Below are 15,243 nucleotides of genomic sequence, written 5' to 3' on the forward strand. Positions count from 1 at the left end.
CCAGCCGGAATCCATATTTTTCCACCGAAAGCCACGCGCGCGCGCGAAAAAGTGTGAAAGATGATACGAAAATTAATTCTGTGTAATCGCCCTTTTCTGCGAGACGGCATTCAGTGGACAGCTTTGGCAGTGCGGTGGGCGGACCTTGCCAATGGCGGGGCAAGCTGGGGACGATTTTCCTCACCTTGACACAGCCGAACCGGTCGGACTTTTGTATGTGCGTTTTTGCACCCGCCGGGCAGAACGAAACCCTGGCGGCAACGAGCTTAAACATGCAACGTGTCACGGTGATCGAGTGCGTGTGTGTGTGTGTTTGTGTCATTTAGACGGTCCACCGTGACGGAGAGGACGAGCTAAATGGTAATTGGCAGGGGATGCATTTCCAAGCCAGCCTCACTAAAACTAGACCAAGACTAGCAAGAAATGCTTACGCAGTGTGTTTGAGAGGTCGACTGAAACGAGCCTCAAGCCTAGTACTCGTGACCATGTGTGGGGGTAGTGTTGCCCACTACGACAACCGGTACAGTACGTTGAAAAACACGACCGCGACATCACATTCAAGGGCGCATGGCTCCCTTTTTCGGCGTTACGCACGGCACGGTTCAATTCTAGCTAAATAGAGGCGTTTAAAAGGAATCAGCAGTTTGCTAAGCTCAGCTTTGCCGCAGTACCTTTCCCGCACTCGGTTCGGTTACTGGTAATATGCCATCAGCTCTAACTCAAACTCCAAAGTTTCATAGATCAAAAGTCAAACAGACAAACCGTAGTGCCGATTGATGCGGTGAAAAGTAGCGAACTAATACCAAAGCCGAACCACACACACACACACACACACACGCACCGCAATGTCATTAATGAGCAGTAATCCTTCGATTTTTGTACATCATCGTGTTCAGTTGAAAGACTCAGGTTATGCTAGGCTTTGTGTTGCGCTATGTATATTGGATGGATTAAATATTCTAACTAACGATTACCTCATTTTACCCTTTCTATCTATTGTCCAAATCATTCGCCCAGCGTGGGGTGCGTTATTATCTAAAATTCCCTTCACCGCTTTCCAACCTTCTTGCCTTTTTGGAGTCAATATTATATATCCCTCCTTCCCTCCCCAAACACCGCTAACCAGCACCTAATTGGTAAGCACCGTGCGCTTGGAAAGGCGATCCATTAACGCACCAATCGATGTCGATCGGGAATAATTAGTGAAGTAATTATCCTGCCACTGACCCGTGAAACCTGAAGCGTTTCATTTGCGCGGGCCCGCACCAAACTACCCAGTACGCCCGAAAGCCCATTACACGGTGAGGTGAAGCAAAATCGCTCCCCACCCCCCAGACGGTGTTGGACGTGAAAGGGTGAGCCCTTTTAGAATGGCGATAGGCTGGCGCTAAACGGACAGGCGAATGATCGAATGTGTGTATTACAAAATGGTCTACCGTAATGGTGGTTCTGAGGAATGTTACACTGTTTTACTGGTGATGAAACTACGCGGCCCTTGCGGTTTGAAATCAATACTAGCGGCTCTACTTACGGTGTACACTACGTCGCCCACCAGCGTGTAGAACGCGTTGGACAGGCGCTCGAAGAAGCTCATGTCGTCCGTCACCGGGCGATAGAAGGCGGGCGTCGTCGAGTACGGTACGGGATTGCCCGCCAAAGCCATCGTGCCGGTGTAGAAGCCGACCGTGTTGATGTACATGAACGGTACGCCGAGCCGGTACACCAGCCCGAGGGCACATTCTGGGAATGCGCCGTCCAAGATCATGAGGTCAAACTTACGCCCCAGCAGGTCCATCGTTTCCTTGTCCTCTAGCGTTGCGTCACAGATCTGTAAGTAGGAGAGGAGAAAAAAAGGGGGATAAAGGTTGACATAAAGACTGATATTCTTTAACAATCGTCACTAAGCAATTGATTTCCCCGTCTTTTATATAAGATGCAATCGACACCAACTTCACCGTTCTGACGTCAAAATATGATCTTTTTCACACCCAGCATGTGAAGAAGTCAAAAGTTGCACCCTTCTGAATGCCGTATGCTAACACCCTTAAACCCACGGCTAAATCTAAATCCAAACATGGCTTTGCAGACAGGGTAAAAGGACAAAAAAGCAGTACACCTAACGAAGCACGCTGCCCCACGCGCTCTACACTAACGAGCCTTTATGAAACAATGTTTTGCAGAGTGAAAAGCGCCGTGTTCAAGATCCACTTTGTAGGAATTGAACTCACGTGGCCAGAACACTACAGCGCACAGTGGAGCAGGATGGAATCGAGACACAACAAAAACGTAGAAAAACGAATCTCGTAACATAGTAACTCTGGTCAGCCGTAGCGGGCCATCCTACCAACGATGGCCTTAACCCTTCGTACGAGCGGACGGAGTTGCTTGAAAATCCCTCGGATCTAACTTTTCGCCGGCTTCAGGGTTCGAACTTTTTTTTTTTTTGTTCGAACTACCCTTCGGTATTCACTTAACGATGGATGCTTGTGACGATGATGAACGGGTGCGTTAAAGGGACCGGTTGGCCGACGTTCTATGATGGTACTCCGGGTTAGGGGCGTGCGTGTGTGATAATCATTTTCTCAACCTCTTTCCCAATAACAGCCATCGTCACCATTATCCTTATGAGACGGTTAGTTAGAGTTGAATAGATTATTAAAGCTAAGGTAGCACCGCAATTCAGGCGGTGGGAGCTCTTTGGCTGTGTCAAAAATCCCAATGCATTGTTTATTGATTTAATCTCAACGATCCCAATGCATTATTATCGTTTTTTTACTAACTTAACACGATTATTCACAAGTCTAGATATTGTTATTATTGTAAAATCCTAACTAGAAAATTAATTAAAATAAAATGAATAAGAATTTACAGATTCATTCATTCATATTGTTGATATAAAGCCCATAGTTTGGCCAGATGATACAATGCATAGAAATATTACGATACTGTAATACTGTAATTAAGCCGGTCTCATGATACAGTCGACAACTCGTACGACTTAACAACATGCTCGTCATGAGTTCAAACCCCAACTAGACCATGCCGCCATACGTAGGACTGACTATTCTGCTAGGGGGGGTAATCCAAAAGTCACAGGCAGGCCTTGACCGACAATCGTTGTTGAGCCAAAAGAAGAAGAGAATACTGTAATTACATTCAATAGTTTGGCCAAAACTTGGATAAAGCAACGCAGAGAATCACGGTAGGAGAAGGTAGAACCTTTCCCAGGTCTTGAAGTTGGGTGTTACCGTCTTGGACTCAATATCCTGAGGATCTATTGATATTCTGACCTATAGAAGAAGGATCCTCCTTCAAAGGTTCGTGTGGTCATAACGTGTCGTCGTACGATGGTGACGATGGTGATAATGAAAATAATGAAGCTCGTAAAACAAATGTCAAGCATTAGAGTGCAGTTCTTTGGGTTAATCAAAGGAATAGCATTCTTGTCATACATCTCACTTGCTTTACCCGTAATGACTTATTTCAGAAGAATGTTGCTGGAGTTCTTCGAATCGTTCCGAAGTGAATGAAAACTCTCGAACTCAACCATACCTCCCATACGACACCATACCATACTGCAAACATACACAAGGGCGTTGAGAAATCGCTTCATCAAACTATATCTCAACACACACCCCACAGTGCAGCTTGTGCAATAGTTTCCCAGAATACGTTATGCTGGGATTCAATAAATAGAAGGGCGACCCCAGCGCACTCGAGAGGTGATGCGCGACCGTTCTCGTTATCGCAGCAGCGCGTTGTGTGGTAAAGCTGTAAAGTTGCACCCGTGAATCAGCATCCCAACGAGATGAAGCTCGCACTACTTTGCTGTGTTCCATTGCTTGCAGCGTTGCTAGTTTCCAGCACGGCTGCTCAACGCGCAGAAGATGCACTCAAACAAAGCTATGATGGTACCGAAAGTTCAGCCGTGCGTGAACAACCCGAGCAGCGTTGCATTCCTACTAGTGAGTATCATTGCGTATAGTGCCTCCCGTTACAATTGCTACTTAGCAACACATTTATCGACACGCCCCATTTCGTCACCTTCTTTTTGCATTCCAGAGGAATGTCCTCCCGATGAGGTGTTCAAATGCTGTGGACCCTGCTATCAGCTGAACTGCTACGGTACCGTGCTGGACTGTGCCGGACGATGCTACGCCGAGTGCTACTGTGCCAGCGGCTTTGTCCGAGAGTATCCCGGCGGTCGCTGCATTCCCAAGCTGTTCTGCCAGCGGCCACCACTGCCGATTCTTTCCGACTATGAGGACTTGCTCGTGGAATAAATCACACTTTTGCTAATAAATATAATGTGTCATCCAATATGGAGTCCCGGCGTTCCCGGGGTGCTTGAAACACATTTTCATTGCGTGTCCAATAGCTGACCCACATTCATCATCAAGGCAGCGAGACGTTATCGTACGTGCAGACAGGTCCGGGTCTGGGCATCTTCGCCTTGGTTTGAACAGCTGAGCGCACCCGAGACAGGGTCACAGCCACTCAAAAAAAAAGGGACTATAAAGACGCACGTACCATTCCCCAGAAGATTGGTAATTTGTTTCAGTTGTCAAAAACATCGGGTAGTGCGCAAAAACTTGCCATGAAATTCTTTGTCCTGCTGGGAGCGGCACTGCTGCTGGCTGCTGGCGCAGCATTGGCAGACAATTCGAACGAAACGTCCAGCGTAGAGTCGCAGGAAGTTAGTTGTCCTGCAGGTAGGCCAATTCACGCTACAATCCTGTCGATATGATTTTAACTTCTTACTGTGCATTTACGCTCCAATTTGACAGAACCCTGCAAAGGGCAGTACGAGGAGTGGCGGTGCTGCGGCAAATGCCAGGAAGTGTGCTTTCAAAAGCAGCTCAAGTGCACCACGAAATGTACCAAGGGATGCTACTGTCTGGAGGGATTCGTCCGCCAGTACGCGGATGGCAAATGTATACCGAAGAAGCTGTGCCATCACTACTGGAGCAGAGCTTTTAGCAGCGGCGGTAAAAGATGAAAAGGAAGTCCATTCTGAGCTTTCAACGCGGAGGTTATTGGGTGATGGCTGGAACAACTTAAAGCCACTCAGCAGCATACAGTTTGCGTTTGCAATTCGCTTCACAATTACATTTGCTCCCATTTTTTTGGAGCCATCGCACCCCACCTAAAACAATGTCTATCATGGGAAGTACGAACTAATACTGTGGCTTGAAACGAATCTAAAATCTCCACAAAAACACTCCACTATCTCTTTGCTTACCCAATTGTCCCGAAACAGCTTGAACAAGCAGACAACCTTTACAGACAACTTGTGTAAACTTTCTGGATTTTTCCCCCTCGATGATTAGAATAGAAATGAGGTTGCCCACGAATGTTCAGTGTGTGTGTGTGTGTTTTTTTTTTGTAGCCGTAAAAATACTACCATATGCATTTAGACAATCCACCCTTACTACAAAAGCACTTACCTGCCAGGAAAATCGGAACACATCCCACAAGGACAGCGGCATATCACCACGCATCCGTGCACCGAGCAGATCCCAGTTCGTATAGTTGCGGATGTACTCAACCAGCCCGGACGGTGTGACCTCCTGCAGACCGTGCAGCGTAAAGTCGGCCGGAAACCCGTTCAGAAACGTTATATTATGACCGCTGTGGGGAAGGGGAAAGAAAAGAACATAAATGTGGATTAAAAACAGAGCATTTGGCCCGAGCACGAGCTACGATCGTTTGACATGAAGCGCTCGCTGAAACATGGCGAGGAAGTTACGGAATATGTTTATGCGAATAATTAACCAAAGCTATTTACTTGGACCGTTTATTTGTGGCTACCGAACGACTGTGATAACAGCGTAGTAGCTAAATTCAGTCATTTACTGCCGAAAATATTGCACTCCAAAAGGTTGCGGATTTCTGTTTTGCGTTGTGTGAAACGCAAGGAAACTCGGTTTGGCTGAAAAATGAATCCCAGTAGTGTAATGTTAATTTTGCACGACACGCCACGGCATTGATTTCGAGGGAAGAAATGTGCTTCGATGACGCAAATGGAAGATTAAATCTATTTTCACCGATCGAACCCTTTCTATTTAACCAACGCTTAAAATATTGCTGCCCTATTACAAGAACCCATCAACCACGCTAGCGACATAGTCTTTGCGGGGTGGTTGTTATCGGAATTTGGTTGGTTTTAATTAGAATGTAAACATAATCGGGCCTGTATTATTTATGAGAAAATATGAATTTTCAAAGCTGAAGATGAAGAGCTTCTTTGTTTCAATACTAGTTTGTACTAGTTTTTCTTAATCTTGTTTCTCTTGCTGGGCAGAACATTACAGCTTTAAGTGACAACGTTAAAGCAGGATTAGACATTTTATATTCCATAAAACGTTGAAAGTTTATGATTCTATTACTTGTTTTTCTTTTTTGCTTAAATACTTTATACACAATTGATTTACTTATCTAAGAATAACATTGCACTGTAATATCTCATTCCAAGCCACAAACATAGGTACGATTTGAACTCTTTAATTTGAATTTTGCATTAACAACAACCATCCACCACAACTATTCTGACAACGCTTGTGCAGCATAGACATTTTAAAAAAGCGTGTGATATGATTACAATTCATTTTTGCCTTTAACATTGTATCACCACTGCCAGGGAAAGGCCGGAACAACAACAGCTTTATCCCCTGTATCCAAACGTTTGAAAATCGTATGCTAATTGAAAACTCTCCTAACGGTGAGCTACGCGTTCGTGGAATCCAGTAAGCTTGCCAAACGGTGCATGCAACCTTTTTTCCTTCTCGGGTTGGTTTTTTTTTGGCTTTGTAAACGTGACTTAGTTTCCTGGTGCTGGGATTATGCAATTACGTGTTTTTTTACGTGTGACTGTAAAACCAGGGTCAGGATTAAACGATGCACGATAACGAAGCTGTGAGCGTGAAGCAGGGTAGTTTTTTTGTGTGCGTGTATTGTTGTGCTACTCATACACTGATCGTTACCATGATCCATCCCGCTAACTGGCAGCTTTTCAATTAGCCATGATTCTTCGGCCGATTGTCAGGTTGTTCCGCATGTAAAGGGTGCTGGCAAAACAACAACAAAAAAACGTAGCCCACAATACACCGAGTGACGATACTTAATTCCGCCAGTGACAGTACGTGTGCATGGGGTACAAGGCACCCGCGACCAGTGCACCTGATCCTGCTAATCCAATTCCGGCGCATGTGGGAAGAGGAGCTGGCTAAATTCTGTCTATAACGGACGAACATACGCCCGGTAACAATCAAAACCCCTGCCGCGCTGTTCGTTAGACTACTTACCGTGGGATGAGACCCTTGGCCAGTTCCAAAAACGGGATCTTGTGCGATTTGGTACCACCCATCGTGATCATGAGAATGTCGGCCCCCGAGCAGCAGGATGCGGCCAGCAGTCCCGCCAGCAGCAGGATCCGCAGTGTCATGGCGTTCGGTGCTGGATGATGGCTGGCTAGAAGGAATAGAAGAACAAAAAAATAAGAGAAAACAGATGCGATTTAAAAACGTCGGTCACAGTTTTAATTGGAATCTGACACAAGTGTCACTTGCGAACAAGGGTAAGGAAGGCATACGGGGAAAAGTACATTTTAATGGCGAACAGAATTTCTGATGTAATGTTCTGCAACTGTCCAAACAACCAACAATACCGTCACTTCAAACGAACTGCACCGGATTGTATCTGTACAGCTACTGATCCGTTATGCAATGAAAAAGGGAGCGGCAGAACACACCGATTGGCTTTGACTAATTATTCATCAACAGCGGCTGGTTAATTAATCAGTTGAAGTAACGTAAAATTAAAAATATTTTCAGCACAAAGATTTAGAACAATTGTTCAAACCACAATTACTGCATGCTTTAAATTATTTTAAACGCCGTCATTTACCTTGCAAACTGCCATCATTTACTGTGTTTACTCTGCGCAATATGCAATGATTAATATAATTTGACTACAAAAAAACCATCTCAAAGAACACGTTGGCAGAAATGTAATCGAAATCAGATTATACCTCAAACCATTGTATTTATTGCAATCATGTATGATTTTCTAAATCTATGTTGCGTGTCGGTCAACAGCTCTCGCTCATTATTGTGACTGTCGCTGTAAACTTCCGACTATCGAGAACAAATTATTTTTAATACCCGTTAAGCACTATGCTTTAGGTACGTTCAGCGCTGTAGTTGTAGCTGCGGCGTTCGGGTGCCATTAGACCACCAAACGTAGACGCGTCGACTCCCCTGAATACTGGGCGAACGCAATGAACTATACCAATAATGTCTACAGCTTTCCAGCCTTGAAAACGTTACGCTAAGCAATTTTTCTATTTGCACAATTGTGTAAACGCGTCTGATGAGGCTCAGCATCCTGCTTTTCATTGATTCAGAATTATAAAATCTAAGAAGCAAATGGCTTCATATTCCTAAAATCCAAAAGTTTGTTTTCTGTCATTATAAGATATTTATTCTACAACATGTATTAAGAGCAAGACCTTTATCTGTTGTGGTTATCATGTTTCGTGGCAGCCTGGGCTGTAGAGCCTAAAACCCGATACCAACTGTGTCAATGTTGGCATCGCGGAACGTCACTCAATTTTCGGCGAATCCTACTTAATGAAACGTCGATGCTACTTAGGCCTTACTTAAAATTATTCAGGTATAATAATGCACTTCTCCTACACCAATACCTACATCTTGCTTTCACCGATTGAAGAAGCCCCCTGATTATAGCCATAATGTCCCAGGGGTTTGCTCATTTCCTCACAACTGGACCGATTGACATTGGCCCTTAACCGAGAGCTTCATTTAAGTTCACGGTTGGTTGGTTTCGACGACGAGTTCAACTATCGGCCCGGTGACGAGCTGGTGGTATGTTCATTGATCCAATAAATTACAATTTGCACACTAAAGACATTTTAACTACTTTGGCAAAACAAACATTTGCCCTGCGAAATTGAACCTAACCATATTTCTCATGCTTACTGATGCTTACTTCTACCAATTCAACCAATTCTTAATGTTACATTTCCGAGTCGAGCAACGCAACAGTGCCCCATCGGATACAGATACTAGACAAATATTGAACCTCGCTTGCCGAGCAATTTCAAAGGCCTGAAAAGAAAACATAACATCTCCGAACCCTCAAAGTAGGAAGGAAAACAAAACATTCCTCAGAATTTCGTATTTACAGCTTTCCGCCGATTGCTCAGTTGCAAACGGGTAGGGCATGAGCTTTTGGGTATAAAACGCAGACAAGGAGCGATACGGATCCACTTCCAGTACCAGCCCAGAAATGAAGCTTTTGCTAGTGTTTTCCGTTCTGTTGTTTATCGGCAGCCTGGAGGCGAGTCGCTGCGTCCATCGTACGTATAGTGCTGTTGGGGGCCCAATTTGAACTGCAACATTCACGATTACGTTGTTCGTTACATTCGCAGGCCGGTGTCCCAAGAATGAAGTGTATTCCTGCTGTGCTCCCTGTCCGCAGAAGGCGTGCATCTCGGAGGCCGTCAAATGCCCGACGTCCTGCCTGCCCGGTTGCGTCTGCAAAAAGGGGTTCGTAAGAGAAACGCAGTTCGGTAACTGCGTTCCAGTGGACACGTGCGGCGTGTAACCGAGCCGCTACGGTAAACGTCAACAACGGGTGTGCATTAGCAAGCGGCAACGATGTGTCGACAGTGGAGTATAATTGTAAAATATATTATAACTATTCCCTACACACTTTTATCTATCTGACCCAGCTGCATTTGAGTCTAACCCAGATAGGCTTTCGAATGCGCAGCAAATGAAAGAACTTGTAGTTTGTGCTGAAATACGGCTGAAATTGTGCTGGACAAATTGAGCGCTATTCACATTTACGCCATTTTCAAGAATCTGACTTCAACTATACAACGTTCTACAAATAGCTATGACGGTAAAACATTCTACTTCATCTCATTTTTTGCGTTCGTATTAATTGTTGTGAACGCCGGAGAATTGCTTTTGGAATATAAAAACCATACAGACGTGACGCCGATTAGTCTCAATCAATCAAAATGAAGTTGTTGCTACTGTTTATTTAAACGCTGTTGTACGCTGGCTATCTGGAAGCTTCTTGCTGCCCTCCAAGTACGCACTGTGTAGTTTTTTCCCCGACATGCTCCTTCTCTCGCTTAATGTTTTCCTTCCTTCGTTCTCACACGAGCAATTCGAACTGTTCAGCTGCTGTGCATCCTGCCCGGAAAAGACCTGCAATCCACCGACTACCCAAGTGTGCTGCTGGCTGTACGTCCGGCTTCGTCTGTACGAAGGGTTTCGTGCGGGAAACGGAATTCGGCAAATGCATCCCGCTTCGACTGTGTTCTCGGTCAGCGAAGCCGGCATAATAAGCGCTCGGCGTGGAATGCTGTTATAAATTCTGGTTCATTAATCTACATTCCGAGTTTGGTAAAAGTAATCGATTTTTCGTTACTTCCCAGCGTCATGGCCAAGTGTGCGGGATGTTAAATTCTTTCGAAAACCATAATCGATTGTTTCTGGTTCAGTAAATTTAGTACGTTTATCATGCTACCGTGTAAAAAAACTATTCCATTAATGGAGCGTTTTACGATTTCAACTAGCTTTTTCGATATTAACTTTGATAATTGATGGCAAAAGTTTAATTTTTGAAAGTATGTCAATCACAGTTATTTATTTCTGCATACCTCAATGTGCTAGAAACTGCTCAAAATAATGTTTTGCAATTTATTGAATTTATTACACAATGGAATTCTGTTCATTGGAATGTCTGGTTGTGAGAATGAGTTGTGGAAGTTTTATACAAACATACAAAGGAAATAAAAAAAAAAACAATATTGAGAAGTACGATTGTTGCATGTAGATTGTTGCCCAAATATCCAAACATGGTGAAACGCAACTGTCAATTCAGTACGGAAATTGCAACCCGACCGACTAACGTTTCGCGCAAACAGGCTACAAACTTCATTTTTCTAGTTTTCTACGTAAAACATGCCAATGATTGAATGAAGACTGTTTCCTGGTACAAAATGTGGTAAAATTGTTCGAATCGTAGCGAATGGTTCACCATTCAGCTAAACTTCTATTTCTACCAATTTCCAATGAAACTGTGGTTGGTATCGGTTTGTTGAATTGAGAGTGCGGTATTGGGGTTTCTGTATTAAAACTAACGAACGAATTTTAAAGTCAACGTTCGAGGCAAACGTTTGCTTTCCAGCGGTTTAATCACCATTGTGAAAATAATGGGGAGTTTTTGGTACAGCTGCGACAAAACATACTGTTATCGTTTCTTTTCATTTTTGCATAAGAATATATCTACATATTTTGTTTAACAATAGTGAGTGAGAAAGAAAGACAGAGGAAGATAAAAAGAAAAGGAAAGCAAGCTAAAACCAAACCAAATGCAAGAAATCACCATTTTTCTCAAACACCATGCGATATTCTTTCGATTCACCAGTGTGAAATGTTCTGTTTTGAACGTTCAGCTCAACGTTGGTATGTAAATGAACTGTCGATAGCAGCTATATCAAAGGCTGCGCGCTTGGGGAGCTGCAGTTTTCTCACGAGAATACCTTCCTGGCCACGGGTTTGTCAACCGCTTCCCCATCGGCTCCAAACCAGGCTGAATGGGATGCACTGGTATGAATAAAAGTGTTAAGTTCCTTCACGGAGAACCTCGAAGGGAGGAATTGATTTTAGCACACAAGGAAAGCAATGACACATACACACACACACGTATTCATGATGGGTAGTGAGCTCGGTAAAGAAATTCAGACAAGCATTGCTTTTTCCCAGTCGCAATAAAGCACCTTGCATAAAGTTGGTTTTGTCTCTGACACAAAGTTTGTTCTGCAACTAAAATATCCATCTACTATTATTCTCCATCGATAAGGTTGGTGCCTGCTTGTATGTAAAAGTCCGGCAAAGCCATTCCTATTCGTCGCCACTCGAATATACTTGCGAATGCTGAGCATGCAACTAGCTTAAAGAACAATCTCCATTAAAGTCTGGAGTCGATCGTCCAGCTCGTTCGGTAAAATGTGTTGCAAATGACAGACTTACGTGCTGAATTTTCCCTTCCCCGCAAACGACACCCGCACACGCTTTGGAACATATTTTGCCATTCCAAAAGCAAACAGACATCGATTACCGATTTGCTCAGCTGAAGTGTGAATCTGCTCCGGGCGTGTGTGTGCTGTGTTCGGTTTGACAATCGATACTGTACGGTTACTGTATTGCTCCGAACCGATTGTGTCCTCCAGCATCAGCATCGCCTCAGCGCATCCGTCTGCCGAGATGAATTGGAGCATCTTTCTGATAGTTGCTGCCGGGTGCAGTATCTGTGCTGCTCAAACCACCGTAAAACGCTACCCGACCGGTGTAAACGCTACCCGTTACGGAACAACCGGTGGAAACGCTACCCATCATAGAACGACCGGTGTATACGTTACCCGGCATAGCACGACCGGCAGCAGCGTGCGGCCCTCGAAAGGATTAATTCCGGTGGCTCCCGGAGCTAAGTGTCCCATAAGTGAGTAGGAGGTAGAGTGGTGGAGATGCGGAATGTTACAATTGTAATCTGTTGCATCTGTTTTATTGTCGTCCTTTCTCCCTTCCCATCGCAGCTACATGTGGACGGAATGAGGCACTGCAAGCGTGCGGAACATGCAACCAGATAACCTGCTCCGGAGTATCCACGGAAATGTGTCGACGATCGTGCTACTGCGGTTGCCAGTGCCGACGGGGTTACGTACGGGTGACGAAGAATGGACCATGCGTTCTACCGAAGCAGTGCCCCCGGCTGCCAGCAGTGTAACGACACTTTCAGCTCCAGCAAGGGATATTAATCCACAGCTTATTGATTGAAATTGTACACACCATCAGCATGTAGCGAAGGTGTCATAAGATGGGATGATAGAAAACGAAGAACATATACAATAACATACAGAACATTGAAATCAAGCTCCTTCCTGTTTACACTGTGTACAACACATTGTGATGCAATTCAATCATTTTGTGCGCAAGGGTTGGATCGTGCCATCTTTCAAATCTGTGATGCGTGTCGATAAACGCAACTAGAACGAAGATCGGATGGTTATGTCTAACAAAATGTTAGATGTAAGATCGCTGATTTGTTGGATGTTAGATTGTTGGATGTTAGAGAGCCGAAATAATTGTTTTAAAATGACTTTAAAATCATACCAGGTTCCGTTCAGAATAACCATTTTGTTTAGTTTTTTAGGGTGCAATTGTTGCAAAAAAAAGTGTACAAAACTGCCAGAATGTTGAATGTCTAATGGTGGCCGGCACCCTTTTGCTATTGGTTTCTAAATGAGCCTGTACGTAGAATTCAGCTTGGCCAATTCGGTTCATTTTCATGAACGTGAGTTCACTAGTTCTTTCATTTAGGAGCAGGACTTTCTTCATTTCGACGAACAACGCGTTCTTTTTGTGCTTCGACCTGGTCATACGGCTCACGTTCATTTTTGTATTGAATGAAATGAGCTACCTGGCGTACGCTCTTCATTTTGACGGGTAGGCCTTTTTTATGAACAACTCAGTACATTATGATTTATAAATAAACGATGAACATTCATTATCTGAACGTAGGTTGTTCGTTATTTATAATAAACTAAACAAATCGCTGCCTTCTGGTTCTTGGGAAACATAGTAGAATTTACTTCCCATAAAGTGTTTCAAAATTATGGTAACCCCTGCAAATCGCTGTATCATTTCATAAGTTTTATTGTTCCATATTTTCTTGTTACAAATAAATAAATTTAAAAATCTTAGATAGTACCTTTAATCGGATATAATTCTATGTATTGTAATATGCAGCTTAATTTTAAACACACACAGACATGCAATGAAGGTTTTTATTAGTGAATAGCAATAATAAACCAACTTGTGCAAAATTTGTTTTCGTCTTTCCTCGTATGAGGATTGCTGTGCGAAAATGCTAGCTTTTGCAAGTATGGGACGGCTGATTCAATATTTACGCGCAACACCGCAGGAACATTTCATAGCTTTACCTAGAATTTGATTATTTCGTTTGCGCCTAAGGTTTAACCGAAAGTTTAATTTAAAAGTTGACCAGGGTATGTGGCCCTACTATTTGCTCTGCCGTTCGAAAAACATTAAAACAATGTTGTGATTCGTACCCCATACATGTTTATTCGATTTTTTTCCGGGGGTATTGTAAATGACAGAATTGTTTTTTTTTTTTTTGTGAATTCAGCAAAGTCAAAAAGAAAGCATTGTGGATAAATCATATGCCTCATATTTTAAATATACTGGCTCTACATAAATACTCAATTTTCCATCACAGTGAACCACATATCAAAATATATGGGCTATTACATTTCAACTACCAAAGCTGTACGTAGTGTTTCTATTTGTGCACGTGCTGCGCTTCAAGACAAATGTTTTGAAAAGCTGGTTCATTGCAACCCGCATCGTCGCTGAACGGCAGCTCACTGCGGCAAGGCAGTTGTAACGAGTATGAAATGAGTTAGTTTAACGTTTGTACTATTATGTGTTTTGATTTATTTTATCCCACGTTAAGAGCAGTACACTACTGAATGCATGCGTATAATTTAATTAAAGTTAATGCTCTATACTTATAGCGATTGCAACACATCATTCAACGCGATTGGGTGTTTCGAAAGGAATCAGATGCATTTTATTTAGTTTATTGGTTATTTTTCATCCCATTGCCGGTTCGATTCAAACACAAACATGCTAAAGTTCATTTCACCAAACCATACTAAACGAATTGCCATTAGCTGCGAGCTTTTCAGCAGACAAACCAAACGCTTTCACTGGCGCATTGACGCGAACGTCGCCGAGAAGCCGAGAAGGGAAGAAGCAAACATTGCCGATTGGGTTGCGCCATGTAGCGCAAACCAGCCGGTACCGGCACACATGGTGCAAACAGGTAGAAAAGCGGGATGTGCGGCAACCGGTGGGCACAAACACCCGAAACCATTGCATAACACGATCGCGGTCATACGCCGTAATTCATGATCCTCGCGCGCAATGCAATCGGGCCGGGGCTGGGCCTGGCTGCTTGCTACGCTGTACCACTTTCCTCTTGACCAAGAAACGGTTTTCATGAACGGTTGACCCGCTCGGTGCATGCAATTAGCCGGCCTGAGATGTGTGTTTTATTTTTTAATGAATTTCAGGTCAGCCTCTTGGACCGTGGACCGTGGCGCCCGATCGAGAATGCTTA

The 15,243-nt window shown here is 43.8% G+C and overlaps 4 protein-coding genes across 8 annotated transcripts in view; 3 read left to right on the plus strand and 1 right to left on the minus strand.

The window, feature by feature from the left end:
- LOC120894942 (UDP-glucosyltransferase 2) overlaps positions 1 to 15,243 on the minus strand; it is a 28,909-nt gene that overhangs the window by 2,172 nt on the left and 11,494 nt on the right. For 4 of the 5 annotated variants that reach the window (XM_040297851.1, XM_040297849.1, XM_040297853.1 and 1 more), the window contains exons 3-5: positions 7,305 to 7,470; positions 5,448 to 5,631; positions 1,532 to 1,828 (exon numbers count right to left, since the gene is read on the minus strand). In XM_040297851.1, coding sequence (XP_040153785.1) covers positions 1,532 to 1,828; positions 5,448 to 5,631; positions 7,305 to 7,444 — 621 coding nt within the window. In that variant the 5' untranslated portion in view covers positions 7,445 to 7,470. The remainder of the gene's footprint in view (positions 1 to 1,531; positions 1,829 to 5,447; positions 5,632 to 7,304; positions 7,471 to 15,243) is intronic. The other variant, XM_040297852.1, reaches the window with a different exon arrangement.
- LOC120894945 lies at positions 3,799 to 4,310 on the plus strand. Its single transcript, XM_040297857.1, has 2 exons — positions 3,799 to 3,965; positions 4,063 to 4,310. Exons 1-2 carry the CDS (start codon positions 3,809 to 3,811, stop codon positions 4,281 to 4,283), a joined length of 378 nt encoding a protein of 125 aa, XP_040153791.1. The 5' UTR covers positions 3,799 to 3,808; the 3' UTR covers positions 4,284 to 4,310.
- LOC120894946 (trypsin inhibitor-like) lies at positions 4,571 to 5,345 on the plus strand. The gene is made up of 2 exons (XM_040297858.1): positions 4,571 to 4,712; positions 4,788 to 5,345. The coding sequence occupies exons 1-2, from the start codon at positions 4,598 to 4,600 to the stop codon at positions 4,997 to 4,999; spliced, it is 327 nt and encodes a 108-aa protein (XP_040153792.1). The 5' UTR covers positions 4,571 to 4,597; the 3' UTR covers positions 5,000 to 5,345.
- Positions 9,252 to 13,508, plus strand: LOC120894944. Its single transcript, XM_040297856.1, has 6 exons — positions 9,252 to 9,379; positions 9,452 to 9,614; positions 10,240 to 10,359; positions 12,272 to 12,540; positions 12,635 to 12,759; positions 13,419 to 13,508. Exons 1-6 carry the CDS (start codon positions 9,310 to 9,312, stop codon positions 13,506 to 13,508), a joined length of 837 nt encoding a protein of 278 aa, XP_040153790.1. The 5' UTR covers positions 9,252 to 9,309.

Source organism: Anopheles arabiensis, chromosome 2 (genome assembly GCF_016920715.1).
Source record: "Anopheles arabiensis isolate DONGOLA chromosome 2, AaraD3, whole genome shotgun sequence".
In the NCBI taxonomy this organism is placed as follows: domain Eukaryota; kingdom Metazoa; phylum Arthropoda; class Insecta; order Diptera; family Culicidae; genus Anopheles; species Anopheles arabiensis.